General features: G+C 45.9%; 5 protein-coding genes across 5 annotated transcripts; 4 read left to right on the plus strand and 1 right to left on the minus strand.

Annotated features, from left to right (window-relative positions):
• Positions 1 to 9,064: 9,064 nt before the first annotated feature.
• CCR75_004729 (uncharacterized protein) lies at positions 9,065 to 11,219 on the plus strand (the record flags this gene model as incomplete). Its single annotated transcript, XM_067962815.1, has 3 exons — positions 9,065 to 9,552; positions 9,634 to 9,827; positions 9,934 to 11,219. Exons 1-3 carry the CDS (start codon positions 9,290 to 9,292, stop codon positions 11,217 to 11,219), a joined length of 1,743 nt encoding a protein of 580 aa, XP_067822591.1. The 5' UTR covers positions 9,065 to 9,289.
• A 341-nt stretch (positions 11,220 to 11,560) lies between these two features.
• On the plus strand, positions 11,561 to 12,814 carry CCR75_004728 (uncharacterized protein; the record flags this gene model as incomplete). Its single annotated transcript, XM_067962814.1, has 1 exon — positions 11,561 to 12,814. One exon carries the CDS (start codon positions 11,561 to 11,563, stop codon positions 12,812 to 12,814), a length of 1,254 nt encoding a protein of 417 aa, XP_067822590.1.
• Positions 12,815 to 13,074: 260 nt separating this feature from the next.
• Positions 13,075 to 14,688, plus strand: CCR75_004727 (uncharacterized protein; the record flags this gene model as incomplete). Its single annotated transcript, XM_067962813.1, has 1 exon — positions 13,075 to 14,688. The coding sequence occupies one exon, from the start codon at positions 13,075 to 13,077 to the stop codon at positions 14,686 to 14,688; it is 1,614 nt and encodes a 537-aa protein (XP_067822597.1).
• A 212-nt stretch (positions 14,689 to 14,900) lies between these two features.
• CCR75_004726 (uncharacterized protein) lies at positions 14,901 to 15,581 on the minus strand (the record flags this gene model as incomplete). Its single annotated transcript, XM_067962812.1, has 1 exon — positions 14,901 to 15,581. One exon carries the CDS (start codon positions 15,579 to 15,581, stop codon positions 14,901 to 14,903), a length of 681 nt encoding a protein of 226 aa, XP_067822596.1.
• A 25-nt stretch (positions 15,582 to 15,606) lies between these two features.
• Positions 15,607 to 17,170, plus strand: CCR75_004725 (uncharacterized protein). The gene is made up of 7 exons (XM_067962811.1): positions 15,607 to 15,892; positions 15,951 to 16,082; positions 16,159 to 16,203; positions 16,266 to 16,409; positions 16,474 to 16,510; positions 16,570 to 16,632; positions 16,691 to 17,170. Exons 1-7 carry the CDS (start codon positions 15,641 to 15,643, stop codon positions 17,041 to 17,043), a joined length of 1,026 nt encoding a protein of 341 aa, XP_067822599.1. The 5' UTR covers positions 15,607 to 15,640; the 3' UTR covers positions 17,044 to 17,170.
• Positions 17,171 to 17,182: the final 12 nt, after the last annotated feature.

The raw sequence follows: 17,182 nt of genomic DNA on the forward strand, positions 1-17,182 counted from the left end.
ATATATATATATATATTATTTGCGTTAAAGCTTAAAGATATCTATGTTGCTGAGATGTTTCCGTACTTTTCGAACCGTCATTCAAAGCTTTAGAAAACATGCTGCGACTGAAACCGTCATTAAGGCGCATTACAAATCTTCATCACAAAACACCAAGTTTTAACTTCCAACATATGGTTTATGCGTCATCTTGCTCATGCGATCATTAAATTCTAACTACAACATATTGTTTACATTCTGTTATGATTTGTGACTAAAACATGTTTTGCGTGTTTATATTTCCATTTTAATTTTGCAAAAAAGTCAAAATTAATAATTTGGTAATATACCTCCAGTATAAGCCTTGAGTCCCTCTGTACCATAAATGCGAACCGCTTCTGTATCGTGGTTATATATGATTTCAAGTTTTAAAGTAAGCATTCTCCCGAAATTCTTAGGTTATCAAGTATCAACTCACCGCAAAAGTTTGCCATCGACTCATAAAAAAGCACACATGTGTTACCGTGATGATCTTTTCGTATCTCAAAGGTGATTATATTTCTAGCAGCTACCTAGGAGATACAAGGTTACCAACGTGCTGCGCTCGACAGAGCTGCTTGCTTCGGTCATATATTTGACAGGTCTCTACTGATAGCTACCAACGACCACCATTTAGACTTCTTCCTACCAAAATCGCTTTTTCATCCGCCCAAATGATCGCAAATATGCGTGCGACGAAAGCTATACTATATAATATACTAAAGGATATTATATCCGAGTCACTGAAAAAAGTATCACTGCTTCGCGGATCTCCTGGATCCACACCAGTCCTTCGTATTTTTTTGGTGGACCTGTGCAAGAATTCAGTGCTTACATGCCGACGATAGCGTGAACCTCTACTTAAAATGTCGGATCAGTGACATACAGTGATCATCGGTTTTCGGTGACGGATTTCGTCAGCGCCGTCTTTGGACCCTACTCAGTGCTCTGCCTTAAGTCTCAATAATTCCCGCGTAAAAGTTCGTGGTGAAATTACCGTGAACTTCGAGGCTCCAATGTTAAAAAGCAACGTGTAGTCGACCGACTTACCGACACCATTGATGAAGTTGATCTCGGCGCGGACATACGTCAGTGACAGGAAAACGGCACAAAACAGGTAAAACCCCCAGTTAGGACTAGGTGAAGAGAAAGCAGTTTAAACAGAACAATATACTCACTTCGGTCTTTGCCACAACTATTTGTAGCAGCATCTTTTCCTCTCGTGTTTGACAGGTTATGAGCCCAAATCCAATGGATGAGGATACTCTACATCGACCCCAAGCGCCAAGCATGCCGCACGCCGCACGCCGGAGCTAGTACAGGCTCCGACACGGGCGAGGCTGTGGCATGGCTGCTGGAGTTAATGACGGAAATGAAGGGTGATATCGGAGCTCGCCTTAACAGGCTAGAAGCTCGACAAGGTTGGACGTGACCAAGCTTCGGTTGCGTCTGCTTGTAGTAGCACCTTCCGCACTTATGCGGAGGCGCGCACGGGAACAATTGCAGCATGACAATGGCTTCCCTTGAAGACGAAGTCACGCCAAGTCCAGCGCAACACTGTGCAGCAGGATTCAGGTAAGAGAGGGCAGGAGAGCAGTCGGAGGGGGATAGGTTTTCATCCACAGCACCCTCAAGAAGCTGCACATAGACCAACACAAGCTCCTACGTACCTTGTGGCGCCAAGGGTGCCGGGAATCAGGGACCTAAAGCTTCCGATTGAGGCCTTCGAAGGGAAGGAGGTGTATCCTGGACTTGGAGCTGGATTCGGTCCTTGAGAAAAAAAGCGATTTCTTCGTCATGTTCGTAACGCGGAAGAACTCAGTGAGTGCATGTGGACGGAAGACATTAAGCTGGACGTCCTAGGAAGATATGAGATCGGCAAAGCTGGCCAACACTTTCACAGCCAAGTGGATACCTGGTATTCCGAAAACCCACGAGTGTGGTATGCGATGGACAGGATGCAGATGAAGTTTGACCCTAGAATATCAAGATCTCAAGCGCTCAAGCTCTTCGCGTCGAAGAAGAAAGATTCGGTGTCATGGAATGATCACATGATGTATATGATGGCTGTGAGTGATGCTGTCGGTGGAGCGCCTGACCAGGTGCTCGAGAACATCGCTAAGTACGCTTGTTTATCAAGTGCGTTTCAAGGAGTTCTACTCGCGCGTTATAATCCGCAGCGTGACGACTTTTTGGGACAAGCGGAGGAATTAGTGCACTTTGCTCAGATGAATGATCCTACGTCTATATTTAGAAGTAGGGCAACGTTGGCTGTATTCAAAGCTAAGGATGATGGCGATCGAAGACGTAAAACTTGGCGCGAGAGCAAGAAACCAGGCTTTTGTTTCCAGTGAGGAAAAGAAGGGCACTACAAGCGTGAATGTCCAAGCAGAAAGCAGAAGAATTTTGCGCTGGCGGTTTCTGATGGGGTGGATCCCACGTCCAATAAATTATTGACAGCGGGTCCAGTCGTCATTTGGTGACAACAGCTGCACAGCTGCATGATCCAGTAGAGTGCGAAGAAGAATGCTTGCTCCCGAACGGTGAGACCATGAAGATGCAGCTTAAGGGAAGTGCTACATTCAAGGCTTGCGTGGACGGTGAAGTTCGCCAAGTCACCCTACGTGAAGTATACTATGCACACAACCTACCATGGAATATTATTTCATATGGCAAGATAGAGGAGCTGGGATACGAGCTCTGCTATGACGGGCTAAAACGTTACGTTGGCCGTCGAAGTAACAGGTGTAAAGTGTTTGATGTGCACAAGGATGCAAGCAACGTATTGGTTGTAAAAGTCGTCAATGCTGAGGCGAAGAAGGACGTTGATTATGTGATTATGGCTCTCGCTGACGCAGTGAATGCGTCGTGCAGCGATGTGCAGTGGGGGGGGGGGGGTCTATTGGATTTCCATCTGCGTTTTGGCCTTCTTTCATACGACACAATAGAGAGCATGGCACGTGACCCTGGAAGTGTGATATGTCTTACGGATAAGGAAAGGCCGACTTGCGTGACATGTGCTCACGGCAAAAAAAAGCGCAATAACCAATCGCGGAAAGACACAGGACGGAACGCACCCATTGATAGAGTTGGCGGTGTCATTTGCAGCGACATCAAGGGGCCGATCACTCCAGCCGACAGACTTGGAAACTGATACATGATTAATTTTGTTGATCATAAAAGCAATTACTGTCGCGTATTTCTCGCCAGGACCAAAGACAAGGCATTTAAGCAGTTCGAGCAGTTCCTCGTCTACTTTGAAAAGCGCTTTGATTGCAAAGTACATTGCCTTCGAACAGATGGAGGAAGTGAATACAAGGTTGTGGATCCATTTTGAAGAGCAAAGGTGTACGCCGACAGATTTCGGAAGCTGACAATCAAGCATCAAACGGGATAATGGAACGTACGCACCAGACGATTATGAACATGGTGCGCTCAATGATCTTTGCTTGCCTTTAAGTTTATGGGGCGAGGCAGCGGAATATGCGGCTTATATTCTGTACCGCAGCCCTTCTCAAGGAAATATTGGACACTCATCACCTATTAAAGTGCTGACAGGGATTAAGCCTATCCTGACTGACATTGTCATCTTTGGCTCACCGTGTACTGCTATACGTAAACCAAAGCTGAAGGCACTCGACAGACGCGGAGAGGAGGGAATCATTATTGGTAAGAATGATGAAATTAAAGGATACCGCGTATTGTTTACGAAGGACCGGGTGGTGCATACAACCCAACACGTTCAGAATATCAAGACACTAAGCAAAGAGGCGAATAATCGGCTCATTCGATAATGCGATGTTGCAGTTGAGGCCGAGATGGGCGAAGAGAAGACCTTAAGTACTTGTGAGGTCTTCTCTTCGCCCATCAACGATATTGGACATAATCGGGAGGAGTCAAACGCCAGACCTCAGAAGCGGAAAAAGCGCGGTACGCGTGGAGGTCAAGGAAAACGTTTGAGTCAAGAAGCCGCTGATAGAAAGGAAGTGACTAGCCCTGGTTCGGGCATGGTAATACGATATGGTGGGAAGAAAATCCCACCACGCGAGATTATTGGGGCAGTGTATCATGAAGATCCTACTTGTTGAAAAACTGCTATGAAGAGTGATAAGCGCGTCGAATGGGAGCGTGCAGCAAAAGTTGAGACTAATTCGCTGGTCGCAAACGGAACGTGGGAGATAGTGCCCCGCACTGATGATATGCGCCCGCATCACACGAAGTGGGTATTTAAAACGAAAGAGATGCGAATGGTAACGTGGAGCAGTATAAGGCACGCATGGTGGCGTGTGGAAACGAGCAGTCGCTGGGCGAAAATTACACACTGACATTTGCCGCGGTCATGGATATGACGACGAGTAAGGTAATTTTGGCACTGTCACAAATATGGGGCGTGCCAGCGCGACACGGTGATGTGCCCAACGCATATGTCAAGGCGTAAACGGAGCCAGAAATCGACATTTATTTGTTTGTACAACAGGGTATGATTGTGGACGATGCGGACCTTCAGCGGCTTTGACTGCAGCATTCTGGACAAGTGGTTTTACGACATCAGCGCAGTCTGTATGGTCTGAAGCAAGCTGGCCGACTTTGGTCAGAGCTTCTTCAAAAGGAATTGCTAGGAGCAGGTTTCGCCCAATGTATGAAAACACCTGTCTCTATTTCAAAATCGACAGCAGTGGTCATACTATTGTTGAAGTGTATGTGGAGAATTTACTGGCGACAGGGACAATAACGTGTGGATCAAGTTTTTATTTTCTTGACAACACTGCAGATCAAGAACTTGGGAGTCGTCAATAAATTCCTAGGCATGCGAATTTCTTATTCGGCTGAGAATGGGTATGACATCGATCAAGAAGCGTCTATTGATGGGACGTTAATGAAGTTTGGTTAACAAGATGCAAAATCCTATTACGACACCGATTGGACTCGATTATGATAACGATGTGCGTGACGTGGTCCAACTTCTTCCCAAGGATAGTCCAGATAGAGGCGCATCGGTGCAGAGTTTCCAGTCCATAGTTGGATCCCTATTGTGGCTAGCACGCTGCTCACGCCCCGATATTGCATTTGCAGTCCACCGAGCGACTCGCCGAGCGCTTGCGCCAACATCAACCGACTGGAAGCTGGCCAAGCGAATCGCGAAGTACCTAAAAGGAACCAAGGATGTGAAACTACGGCTCAAGTAAAACCAAGATACAAACAATTCCGTCCTGGAACTTACCAGCATAAGCGACGCGGATTTCGCCGGCGATAAGAGCAGTCGTAAATCGGTCAGCGGCGGAAGATTCTGCTTGAACGGCATGATTGTGGGCTGGACGTGTCGCAAACAGGCGGCCGTCGCGATTTCAACCATGGAAGCAGCATTTGCGTCAGCGTCACACGCTGGACAAGAATTATCGGGACTGCGCGAACTACTTACCGAATTGGAGTTCACTGTAGCGTTGCCAATGACCATGGAAATGGACAATCAAGCGGCAATCCGTCAGCTGGAAAATGAAGAGAGTTCGACACGCGAAAAGCACATCGATATTAAGCTCAAGTTTATCAAGGATTACGCCAAGAAAGGGATTGTGAAGCCCACCTACGGACCGACGAAGGCGATGGCAGCTGACTTGTTAACAAAAGCATTAGCGCTGTCCAGCTGCGAGAGTTGATGACGCAGTGCTCAATGGATCATGGAAAGTTGAAACAAAAAAGCTGAAGTGGGGAATGTCAGACGTGCGCCCGACGCCGTGAGGGAGGAGTGTTAAAGAACAACGTGTAGTCGACACCATCGATGAAGTTGATCTCGGCGCGGACATACGTCAGTGACAGGAAAACGGCACAAAAAGGTAAAAACCCAGTCAGGACTAGGTGAAGAGAAAGCAGTTCAAATAGAACAATATACTCACTTCGGTTTTTGCCACCACTCTTTGTAGCAGCATATTTTCCTCTCGTGTTTGACATCCAATCCATGCGACTTTTGATTTTGGAGAACGTCACAAAAGTGCTGCCACTGTTGATCGGTCGCACAGCACTTGCACGGAGTACATGTCTAATATGGCTAGTTCTATGGCATAAATTAATTACGAAGTCATTATTGGAGCAGCAGAGTGTATACTTTTTACAGCTACGTTTCTTTTTCTATGTTTCTTACATTGACTTTAAAAAGCGGTGATTCAAGCCTGCCCATTTGTAAGTCATAAAAACGAGAGTTTTGCCCTATACTTTAAGCTATCCACAGTCCCTTGATGGGACACATCCTTCCTCCCTAGATAGGGGATACACACCCGCTGGATTAATTAATTAAAAACAGAATCTTAACAGAAGTCACTTTGACACCCAGAGAAAGCACCTAAAAGCTCAGAGAAAACACCCACATCTCCCTTCACAATGGAACAGCTTTCCATTCAACTTTTATGGAAGCTGAAGCTTCTATCCAGTCCATGTCATCTCCGAAGGATTAACTATCTTAAGGAAGAGATCAATGCAAATCAAGTGCAATGAAGTCAGAAAGGTGGGGCTGACTTGCGCCCATGGAAGAAAGTACAAGAACTCCAGGGAATATTCGACAGAGGAAACCTGAAAGCACCAGGGGAGCTCCAAGGCAATGGAATACCTTTTTTCCGCAGCAATTCAGCGCATATCTACTGTAGATGATGAGTGGAAATGGCGTGTTGTTTTTAAATGCAGTGACCTTAATTATGACCAAAACCAAGCTTTGCTATGCTATCCCTGCTGCAAGAAAACTTAAGCCTCAAGAGTACGAGATCATCAAAGCACTTTTAGAGGTGGCAGCCACTCCAGAAGTTATTATTGCAGCACTGCGCTGAACCAATCTAAATTGTTCTCTAATTCCAAGACACATTTACAATAAAAGGGCTAAAAAATCCGCATTTTAGCATGCTAAACCAGCTGATGTTTGGATCATATTTTCGCAAAATTGGCAGCATTTGTTGCTTCCCCAGACATTGCAACGTATGAGGCAAATTGGGATAAAATTTGCACTCAGTACCCTGAAGCAGCCTGTGCTTATATTGCTAATTTTTGGCTCCCACTTAAGGAGCGCTTTGTGAGAGCCTGAACGTACCAAGTACAGCATCTTGGCAACAATGCAACGTCCAGGGCTGAGGGAAAGCATGGAGCCATAAAGTCATGGAATTCAGTCTCCTCATGTGATGTTGCAGATGTTTATCATCGCATCTAGCATTCAATTGACCATCAAGAAGCTGTGGTGAGGCGTGCAATTGCCTTTGACTAGACTCATACACTATTGGAGAAATATGGACACATTTGGGCTGCAATCACTCGCAAGATTTCTGGATTTGCTCTAAAACTGGTGCATGAACAGTTGCGACAATCTCAACGCTGAAGCGACATCTAAGCAGCATGCACTGGAACATTTGATCGCAGGCTTGGATTCCCATGTGCCCATCGCGTCCGGACCACACTTCCAATCAGTGGTCGGTTCCAGCTGAGTGACTTTTCAGAGCATTAGTTGTTGGAAAATTCAAATATTTTTATGAAAATTCTGAAAATAACTCCGCAGTCAGGATGCCATCTTCCAGTATAAAGCTCGGCACAGTGTGCTGCCTCCTCACTAACAGAGGATTTTGGAAGACCACCTTATTGCCATGACTCAATATGTTGCAATTGAGTCTACTCAAGAGCCTGCTCCCATACGACGCGGGCGGGGAAGGCTTCCTGGATCACGAAACAAGGAGAACACAATTACACGCAGGGAGCCCTCTGCCTTGAAAGGGTGGAGGCAGACTATTGGGAGAAAAATATAGCTACTTAACTGAGATAAAAAATCTATTGATGTCAAAGTGCTTTCAATTGATAAATCCAGTGCTATCTAAGGGGGGAAAGGTGTGTACCCGTCAAAGGGGGGGAGGTGCCCCAATAATTCTCCTTAATAAAACTAGTTTTTATTTGCATTAGAAAGTACTGTTAAAGTAATAGCGACGGCAACTTTCAACTCCACTTTCAGGTCATTATTTAAAAACAAATTCAAACATTTTCTAATTTTGCCTAATTTGATTTGTAAAACAAATCAATTTATTCATTTGAGATAATTTGCTCGTGTAACATTCCCGTTTCATTATAGGAATATTTTAATGACGACTGTTGATTGAAAAGACAGACGCGCCGTCGGGTGCCCCGCGACAAAATCTTTCGCGGCAGACGCGTCAAGGGCCGCCATGTCATAATAAACGGTAACTGCGCTCATAGTCATTAGCATGCACAAGCACAACGATGGATGTAAATTGTGACATCAACTTGCTATCGTTAACCATTTTTTCTGAAAGAAAAGCTCACACAATTGCCTGGTAGCATTTCGTGTAACTGCCCGATACATATTTACAAACAATACGTGATTCGGGAAATTGGTCTGAAGTGATTAATTTTGTGTAAATACATTGCACCATAATGAATTAATATTTGCCGGACCATCTATTCTCAAATTATTCAGAGCTTGGAAAGCATCATCCAAGAAGTATGCGACGCCTATCGATAAGAGGTAGTGCAAAATGATTTTTTTACTGTATTACGACATATCCCTGTGCTCCATAGAGACTCGCCCTGCTAAACACGTATGCAATGGCAATGGCTACATGGGTCTGTCACGTTCATTCGTCCTTCCAATTGTTGCATTACTTTCTATCAATTCAGCAGTTAGACACCTGTAAGCGTTTCCGTTAGCTTTGACCTTTCCCAACCAAAAAAAAAACGCCTAGAGACTGCGCAACATTAGACATGTTTCGATTTCGTAAAACAGTTCTTGACAATTACCGAGATGCAAGTTAGTTTGATTATGTGTCTATACTGATAAAATCGACGCAAATGGTGCGTGAAACATGAGCATGTTTTTCTCTATCGATACATGGCTTCCATGAAGATGTCATTTTAATTTTCGAATTTTATACCCAAGGATTTCGTTTCAGTGGTGGTCGTGAATTATTTTTGGCCGCACGTTATGCACATCGAAACCCACTTTCTGGCTGAAGGCTTGCCTCGTATAACATGTTCTCACGCAAAGGCTCATCCCCAACCAGATACGAAGCGTTTCAAAATTTAAACAGTACTTCAGTATGCTTCATTACAAAGAGATTGATCAATCTGGGTAGTGCGACGTTTCGGGGGAATGTCCTCTTAAAAATTCCTAAAACCTCCACCCTCCGTTTCGATTATAGCATTTAGTGATTAGACAGCACTTCGTATTGCACGACGAGAGTGCTTTGACTATCTGCAACGCAAGTTGGACCATTAATCAGCATTTCTAATAGCGATGGAACTTGCGCATGTGTTCATTCCGTTAAGCGCGCAACAGAGCAGCGGCGGAGATGGCTCCCATGCTAAACGAAAACTTGAAACCATACACTCAGCTCTCTTACCCTCAGAGGCACCATCCCCGACCGCCGCATCATATAGCTACAAATCTTTACGAGCCAACGTGGATGCACTTCCGCCGGTGGATATGCACCTAAAAGCTCCACGTTGTTCTACGACGAGGCCTCTATCGCTCACGCGCTGTTATTCCGACGGCAAAATGTAAAAAGTGCTGTCATTTATTGAATACTGGCTGTGCATTGGCTGGACTAACAATGCCTTATATATGTAAAATCAAACTAGTCGGAAGGCATTTGGAGAGCTATTACATACAGAAGTAATGGGAGATGACCAGGACTTACCAACTCGTAAGATCTATTCGAGCTCACCAGATTTGATGGTGCATAGTATACCAGAGGAACGAAGCAATTGCATCGGTCCGTCACCTCGCAACCCATTTTTAAGTGAAGAGACGTCGCCACTCAGCATTCCCCGAGGTACTTAATGTAACCCTTGCATAATAGACGAGCCGTTTTGAAAATTTTAAAAGTGGATGATTACTTGCTGATGTATCCTTTCTTTTTGGATTATGCTACTATTTAGTATCGAAATCACCGGTATTTAATACCAATAGCTTCAACGACGACGGCTTAATAATTACACCACTACCAATGCCAAAAAAGCGCGTTTGTAGCCAGCAGAGCTCAACACCGAGCAAGTCGGAGATGAATCCTTTGTTATGGGCGACTTCCTTAACCAAGGTGAAAAAGCGCTCTCTCGGAGTAGTAGCTAATACTTCATCCTCGGAAAAATCAGCGTCCTTGTCAATTGATAGGAATCTACAGCGCTGCAACAACACATTTGGGAAGGCACTGTCTTCTCCTTCAGTAAAGTCGTCGCTTCCGTTAGTATCCGTGTCTCTTCGAGGCAACGTGAATGCTCCGAAGCGAATGAACTTACCACCACAGCGTCGCAGCCGCAACCCCGGCAACTTGTCGCTGGATTTATCGCAAGTAGACATTGCGACCGCTACACCGCGTACGAGTGCATTTAACAATGTAAAGCGACGAAATGACGAGGCTGCAGAATGCTCAAGACTATTGGATTTTCTGTACATTGGCGGTGCCACTGTTGCCAAGAACAAGTCGATGCTGACGCAACACGGTATTACGCATATCATTAACTGCGCAGCGAGTGTGGCCCCCATTTCGTATCCCGACGACTTTAATTACTTTAACATAATGCTACGAGACCATTCATCGCAAGACATTGCACGACATTTTTACAGCGTATTTGACTTTATTGAGCGTGCTCGTAAGATTCAGGGACGAGTGTTTCTTCACTGTGTTAAAGGCATCTCCCGTTCTCCCACGATAGCAATTGCGTACTTGATGTGGTACAAGAACATTGGCATGTATAAAGCATTGGATTTGGTGCGTCAAGCTCGACCAAGTGTTGATCCAAACGTCGGGTTTGTCTTTCAACTCACCGAGTGGGAACACCTTCATCCTGAAGGCAAACTCAAGTTTCCAAAAACAATTGTGTTTCGTATGGATATCGCATACGCTGATTCGAAAGAAAGCTGCAACCGCGACGGCCTTAAAGCAACGAAAACACCACTGTTTGAAGGCCCACTGCTGAGCGTTAGTCAAGATTACTTTCGTGATCCAACAAAGGATATTGGAGGGCTCTGCCTGATCGTTGCATGTGCCGACTATATGTTTGTTTGGTGTGGCACTGACGTGACGAATGATCAAGTCGAGGTAGCAAAGAGCGGCGCGCAGCTTTTGCAATGCTATGAAGCCTTTCCAGTCCATTGGGAGACGGTGCGACAAGGACAAGAGCCCGTGGCGTTCTGGAATCTTGTTGGTGACGATCCTTCAAGATGATTTCGAGATAGGTACGGTCGTAGGGAGAAGCAGCAAGTGGTAGTCAAACGACCTTTATCTGATGCACACAGGGGGTTACGATATACCTATTTTATCGACAATGTTTTAATTAGGTATAAAAAAATTATGTTGCGTTTTGACTCGGGCTCTTTAATGTCGGAGCACATCCACCGATGTAGATTCGGTTAATCAATGTAGCCAGCGCTTTATATTCATGCGGACTGGTAGTGACTAACTTAACAGACACACAAGATGATATCGAGACACTAATTGTCGCTGCGTGTTTGCACCACTTATAAAGTAACCATCGAACGCAAGCAAGTAGTGCTAGGAAAGGCGACATGCCAGCAACAGCTACCACTACTCCGAGCGCCACGCTGCTACTTGTGACAGGGCTGCTCAGCGTCGGCATGGCATCGATAGGTCTGTATTACCTCCAGATGAAAAGCAAGACCGTCTTGTTGAAGAATGAGAAGAATGCTGGTATGTATACAAAGAAATACCACTCTAAAATGACCACGACAACGAGGACAGCGACCAAGAACTTGGCTACACGTGTTAAAGCAACTGAGCCAACCCAGCCCGAGGTGTTGAAGAAGGAAACGAACAATGTCAAGGCAGCAACTTCGAAAGCAGAAAAGCTTCCAATTAATCCTATTGAATTAAAGGAGCCAACTATGTTAAAAGAAGATGTTGTGGGCTCGACGACAATTGCCAAGGACGCTTTCCAAAGCGTGGTACCTTCTGTCAAATTATCAGTAACGACTGATCCTGTGACGCCCTTGTTGGTGGCAAAGGAGGTCGAGACTCTATCTGGCGAAACATTGGAGCTTCCAGTCATTCCTATTATTGTAAAGGAGCCAAGATTGTCAAAGGAGAATCTTGTGACCGTAAAGGAGATGTCCGAGGACCTCATCGAGCCTATTGAAAACCCTGCGAAAGGTTGGAGAGCTGAGAGAACTGCTGCGCCTGCTTCAGAAGTCTTGGACGTAACTCCAGTCACCTTGGAACGAAGCGACGACTTTGGTAACACTCAGACCGTTGTGGCGAATGAACCAACAGATAACGCGCTGATAGAATCGCTCGAGCAACGTGCACTTGAGCACGAGTTCGTTCAAGTGGAATTGACACAATCCATGACGCTGCCGCAACGCGACTGTGAGCTCGAAAATACCAACGTGGCGACTGTCACGACCATCGCCGATAACAAGGTTCTTAAAGTCGAACCATTCGATGCAACGGAAGATCTACAAATGGAGCCAATAGTTGCTATAGATGCGGTGGCGTCGGCAACGGGTCCGTATGCCCACCTTTCATCGTGGGAAGCCATTGGGTTTAGCTCCGATGAAACATTTGCCATTGCGAACGAAACTGCTCCTCCAGCATCACTCGACACGTCGAACGAAAGCACAGAGCCCCTTGACTCTCTTGTAACCGACGCTGTAACCGAGAACACCGTTGCGTTGGACAAGGACGCTTCGTCACCCGTCGACCGTAACGATTTCTTATTGGGCAACCGTAACCGCCATCGCAACCGGTCAAAAAAGTCCAAGAATAAAAAGAAAAAATCCAAGAAACTATTAAAACAACCCTAACACACACCGTGCAAATAAAACCCTTTTTTAAATTGGATTAGTCTTTTCGTGTTATTTCCCTTAAAACACAAAGGTTTTTTTTGAGATGGTCCATCAACGTGAGTCGGGTTTCTGCCCAACGACAATAGTGACATTGATGCGTCAGAGCCTGCATTATGTTAACAACCAATCCTCGACTGCGATCCTGTTTTAAACCAATTGTACTTATTGTAACAGCATTTCCATCTTAATTTCCCACCTTCTTCAAAGCGCCTTTTGCCATGAGCGCCTCAAACGTCCGCATTAGCCAGATCGCTAGTCATTTAAGCTCCCATGACCCCCGCGCTGAAGAGAACGAGTATATGCAGCGTATCAAGCAGACCGAGGCATTTCTTCGCAGTGAGCGCTTTCAGTACATAAAGCGCCCATACGGCGCCGCAGACGTGGTGAAACTTCAGGGTACAATTCCTGCTTCAAACGCTGGGGTTGCGATGTCGCGTAAGCTCTACAAGATGCTGCGTGAGCTGCATGATGCGAAGAAGACGAGTCACACTTTTGGTGCGCTTGACACGATTCAAGTGACGCAAATGGCCAAACACTTGACTTCTGTCTACGTCAGCGGCTGGCAGTCGTCGTCTACAGCGTCCACGTCCAACGAGCCCGGCCCCGATGTGGCGGACTACCCCATGGACACAGTACCAAATAAGGTGGACCAACTCTTTCGTGCTCAGCTTTTTCATGACCGCAAGCAGTACGAAGCTCGTCGCCGCATGACCGCGGAGGAGCGCATCCGATGCCCACCCACGGATTTTATGCGACCAATTGTTGCCGACGCCGACACTGGCCATGGTGGTCTCACGGCTGTTATGAAGCTGACGAAGATGTTTATTGAGCGTGGTGCCGCTGGCATTCACCTTGAAGACCAGAAACCCGGCACTAAAAAGTGTGGCCACATGGGTGGCAAGGTGCTTGTCTCGGTGCAGGAACATATTCAGCGATTAATTGCTGCTCGATTGCAGGCTGATATGATGGGAAGTCCACTGGTGATTGTTGCCCGCACGGATGCCGAGGCTGCCACACTGTTGGACAATAATATTGACGCACGTGACCATCCTTTTATTCTTGGCGCCACGAATTGCACTGTCGAATCGTATCGTGAAGCGACGCTTAATGGACGTGGAAGCGAGTGGGATAAGCGTGCTCGTGTCATGACGTTCCCAGAGGCTGTACGTGAGGCTCTTAAAACATCTGGACCTCCTGGTGCCTTGACAAAATGGAATGCCCAGTGCTTGGAGCTGAGCTTGCCAGAGCAACAGACGTTGGCCAAGTCGCTTGGGTTGAAGATTACGTTTGACTGGGATCTTGCGCGCACTGTGGAGGGTTACTACCGCGTACGTGGTGGGGTCGAGTATTGCATTGCACGGGGTCGCGCTTATGGTGAGTATGCAGATTTGATCTGGATGGAAACGGCCAAGCCTGGAGTCGCGCTTGCACGCAGGTTTGCTGAAGGCGTTAAGGCCAAGATTCCGCACCAAATGTTGGCGTACAATTTGTCGCCATCGTTCAATTGGGATGCCGCCGGCTTGTCGGACAAGGAGATGGAGACGTTTGTGACAGACCTTGCGCGGCTGGGCTTTTGCTGGATGTTTATCACACTCGCTGGCTTCCACTGTGACTCTTTGGGCGTCACTCGCTTTGCGCGAGACTATGCAAAGCGTGGCATGCTCGCGTATGTCGAAGGTGTGCAGCGGGCTGAGCGTCATGAGAATGTGGAGACGCTGAAACACCAGGGCTGGTCAGGCACGGAGCTGGTGGACGCCATGCAGAATACCATTACTGGTGGACTCTCGTCAACAAACACCATGGGCCATGGTGTCACCGAGTCGCAATTTTAGTGTACAACGCTTTACAAAAAAAAAAATATATTTTTTTTAAATTGGTGCACAAGGTTAGAAAGCCTAAAATTTTCTAAGAAGCCTTTCAGACGCATTAGATAATTGGCCCAATAAATGAGGTAAGTTTGGTTCGTTTCTAAAAACAATTTACGTCACTCGCTAGTTCGACTCGATGAGCTTATCTGTGTTGACCTGGTTTTGATCGTGAAAAGTTACAATATGCCACAGCTAATGATCTCAATGTCCGTCAATGGCTTGTGCTTCACACAGTAGACACCTTGCATGTTCTTCAGCACATTCTTTCCATCCACAACTTTCCCGAACGCAACGTTACGACCGTTAAGGTGCGGCAGCGGTTTAAGTGAAATAAAGAATTGCGAGGCGTTTTTGTGAAGGCCAGCGTTGGCCATGCCTAACACGCCTACCTCGGAGAATTGAAGTGCGTAGTTTTCGTCGTCAAAAAAACGTTGATTTTCTTCTAAAGCAGCGTGGCCACCCGTGCCATCGCCCTCAAGCACGTCGCCACCTACAATGTAAACACCCTTGGTGATATTGTGGAACTTGGAATTCTTGTACGAGCCTGTGCCTAGTGCTTTGGACTGAAACCCATCCGTACACATTTTCATAAAATTAGTAGCCGTTTGTGGCACAATATCCTTCGCTAGCTCGACCACAATGCGCTCGGCCGTCGCACCACCAATGCTCACATCCATAAATGCGCGGGGCCGCGGCTGGTCAGGTGTAGGTACCATCGAATCATACGCGACGATCTCTGCTTCTGGTGCATTCATCTTCTTAAGGGAGCGATGATACCATCCCCATCCACGAGCTCCGCCACGCGACATGGCATCGCCCGCACCACGCACAAGCTTTGACCGATTAAACGCTGACATTGTTATCACAATTTCATAAGGTCTTTTACTATCGTACTTATGCGAATTAGTTTATTGGGATGATTAATCTAACGGATCGAGAAAGGAAGATGCTCCTGTATGTGGCGTTCGCGACGGCAGGGCTGATACTCGTGCAATTTGCGTTTATAACTAAAGCATCAGAGAAGTATTTTCAGGATGTTGAGACATTGCAGTTAAAAGCAGTGGAGAAAAAGACGCTAGTGTTCCAGCAGATGACAGATTTGCCAGTCGTACTCATGCATGGAATGGGTGATGCTGCCGAAAATGGGGGAATGCTACGAATTCAAAAGGTTTTGCTAGCTTTATTTATAGATCAAGATAGATGACATGACGATAAATTGACGATAGGCTATCGCAGACTATCTCGGAGTTTATGTGGCAAGCGTGCAGCTTGGAGAATCCGTTACCGAAGATGTGTATAATAGCTTCTTCGTCTCGATGAATAATCAGACTGATAGGTTTGCTAATATTGTGCGAAAGGTAAGAGACTAGAAAAAATCGGTGTTGACGTAAAAGTCTGATTTGTCGTCACTGTGATAAAAATTGTTTTTGATAGGATCCACATTTGGCGAATGGATTTAATGCAATTGGATTCTCTCAGGTGATTGATTATAAAGTGTGAAGCAAATATGTGACGAATATGACCGTTTGTATTTTATTTAGGGCAATTTATTGATCCGCGCTTACATTGAGCGCTTTAACGACCCTCCTGTACGGAAATTTATATCTTTTCATGGTCCGCTTGCTGGCGTCGGCGGACTTCCGCGATGCTCCCCGCTTAATTTTATTTGCAAGGGAATTGATGAGGTTACTTGCGTTTGTAGACCTTATAATAATACCATACCACTAACATAATTTGTTACGGCTGTAGCTTATTGGAGAAGCAGCTTATGCAAAACGAGTTCAAGGTATACACTTTTACATGCATGACCGATCTGTAGTCGCTGAGCATTTCAATTGATTGCAGAGCGTCTCGCCCAAGCAAATTATTTCCGTGACCCTCTTCGCATAAGCGCATACTTAAAGCATGGTACGTTTTGTAGAAGTGAAGAGTGATACTATATTCTAACAGCTTCTTTCTGGCATAGCGGAATTTCTCCCCGATCTCAATAATGAAAAAGCGTCTCTGAATCAGACGTATAAAGAGAATTTTATACAATTGCAAAGTCTTGTGCTCGTTCGAGCTAGTAAGGATACGCAAGTATGGCCAAAGGAATCGGAGTGGTTCGGAATGTACCGCGATGGGGACCCGTACAAGCATGTTCTCGAATTTAATGAAACGAGGTGGTACCAGGAAGACTTGTTTGGGCTACAGACATTGGATAAGGGTGGCAAGGTGCACTTTTTGTCCACGGATGGAGATCATCTGCAATTTTCTGTCGAGTTTCTGCTTGGTGTAGTGGCTAAATACTTTCGTCTTCAAGTAAAGAGCTATAATTAGGAGCGGTATATCCTCGAAGGGTATACCGGTATTTTCTTCAAGTCAGAAGCTGTTTTAGCTTAAACGTTTTAACAAATCAGATCAATCGGTTTAAAAAAACAAATAAGAAGCCAGGCCCAGGGTTACATATCCGATTTAA

Source organism: Bremia lactucae, linkage group LG1 (genome assembly GCF_004359215.1).
Source record: "Bremia lactucae strain SF5 linkage group LG1, whole genome shotgun sequence".
Classification (NCBI taxonomy): Eukaryota; Oomycota; class Peronosporomycetes; order Peronosporales; family Peronosporaceae; genus Bremia; species Bremia lactucae.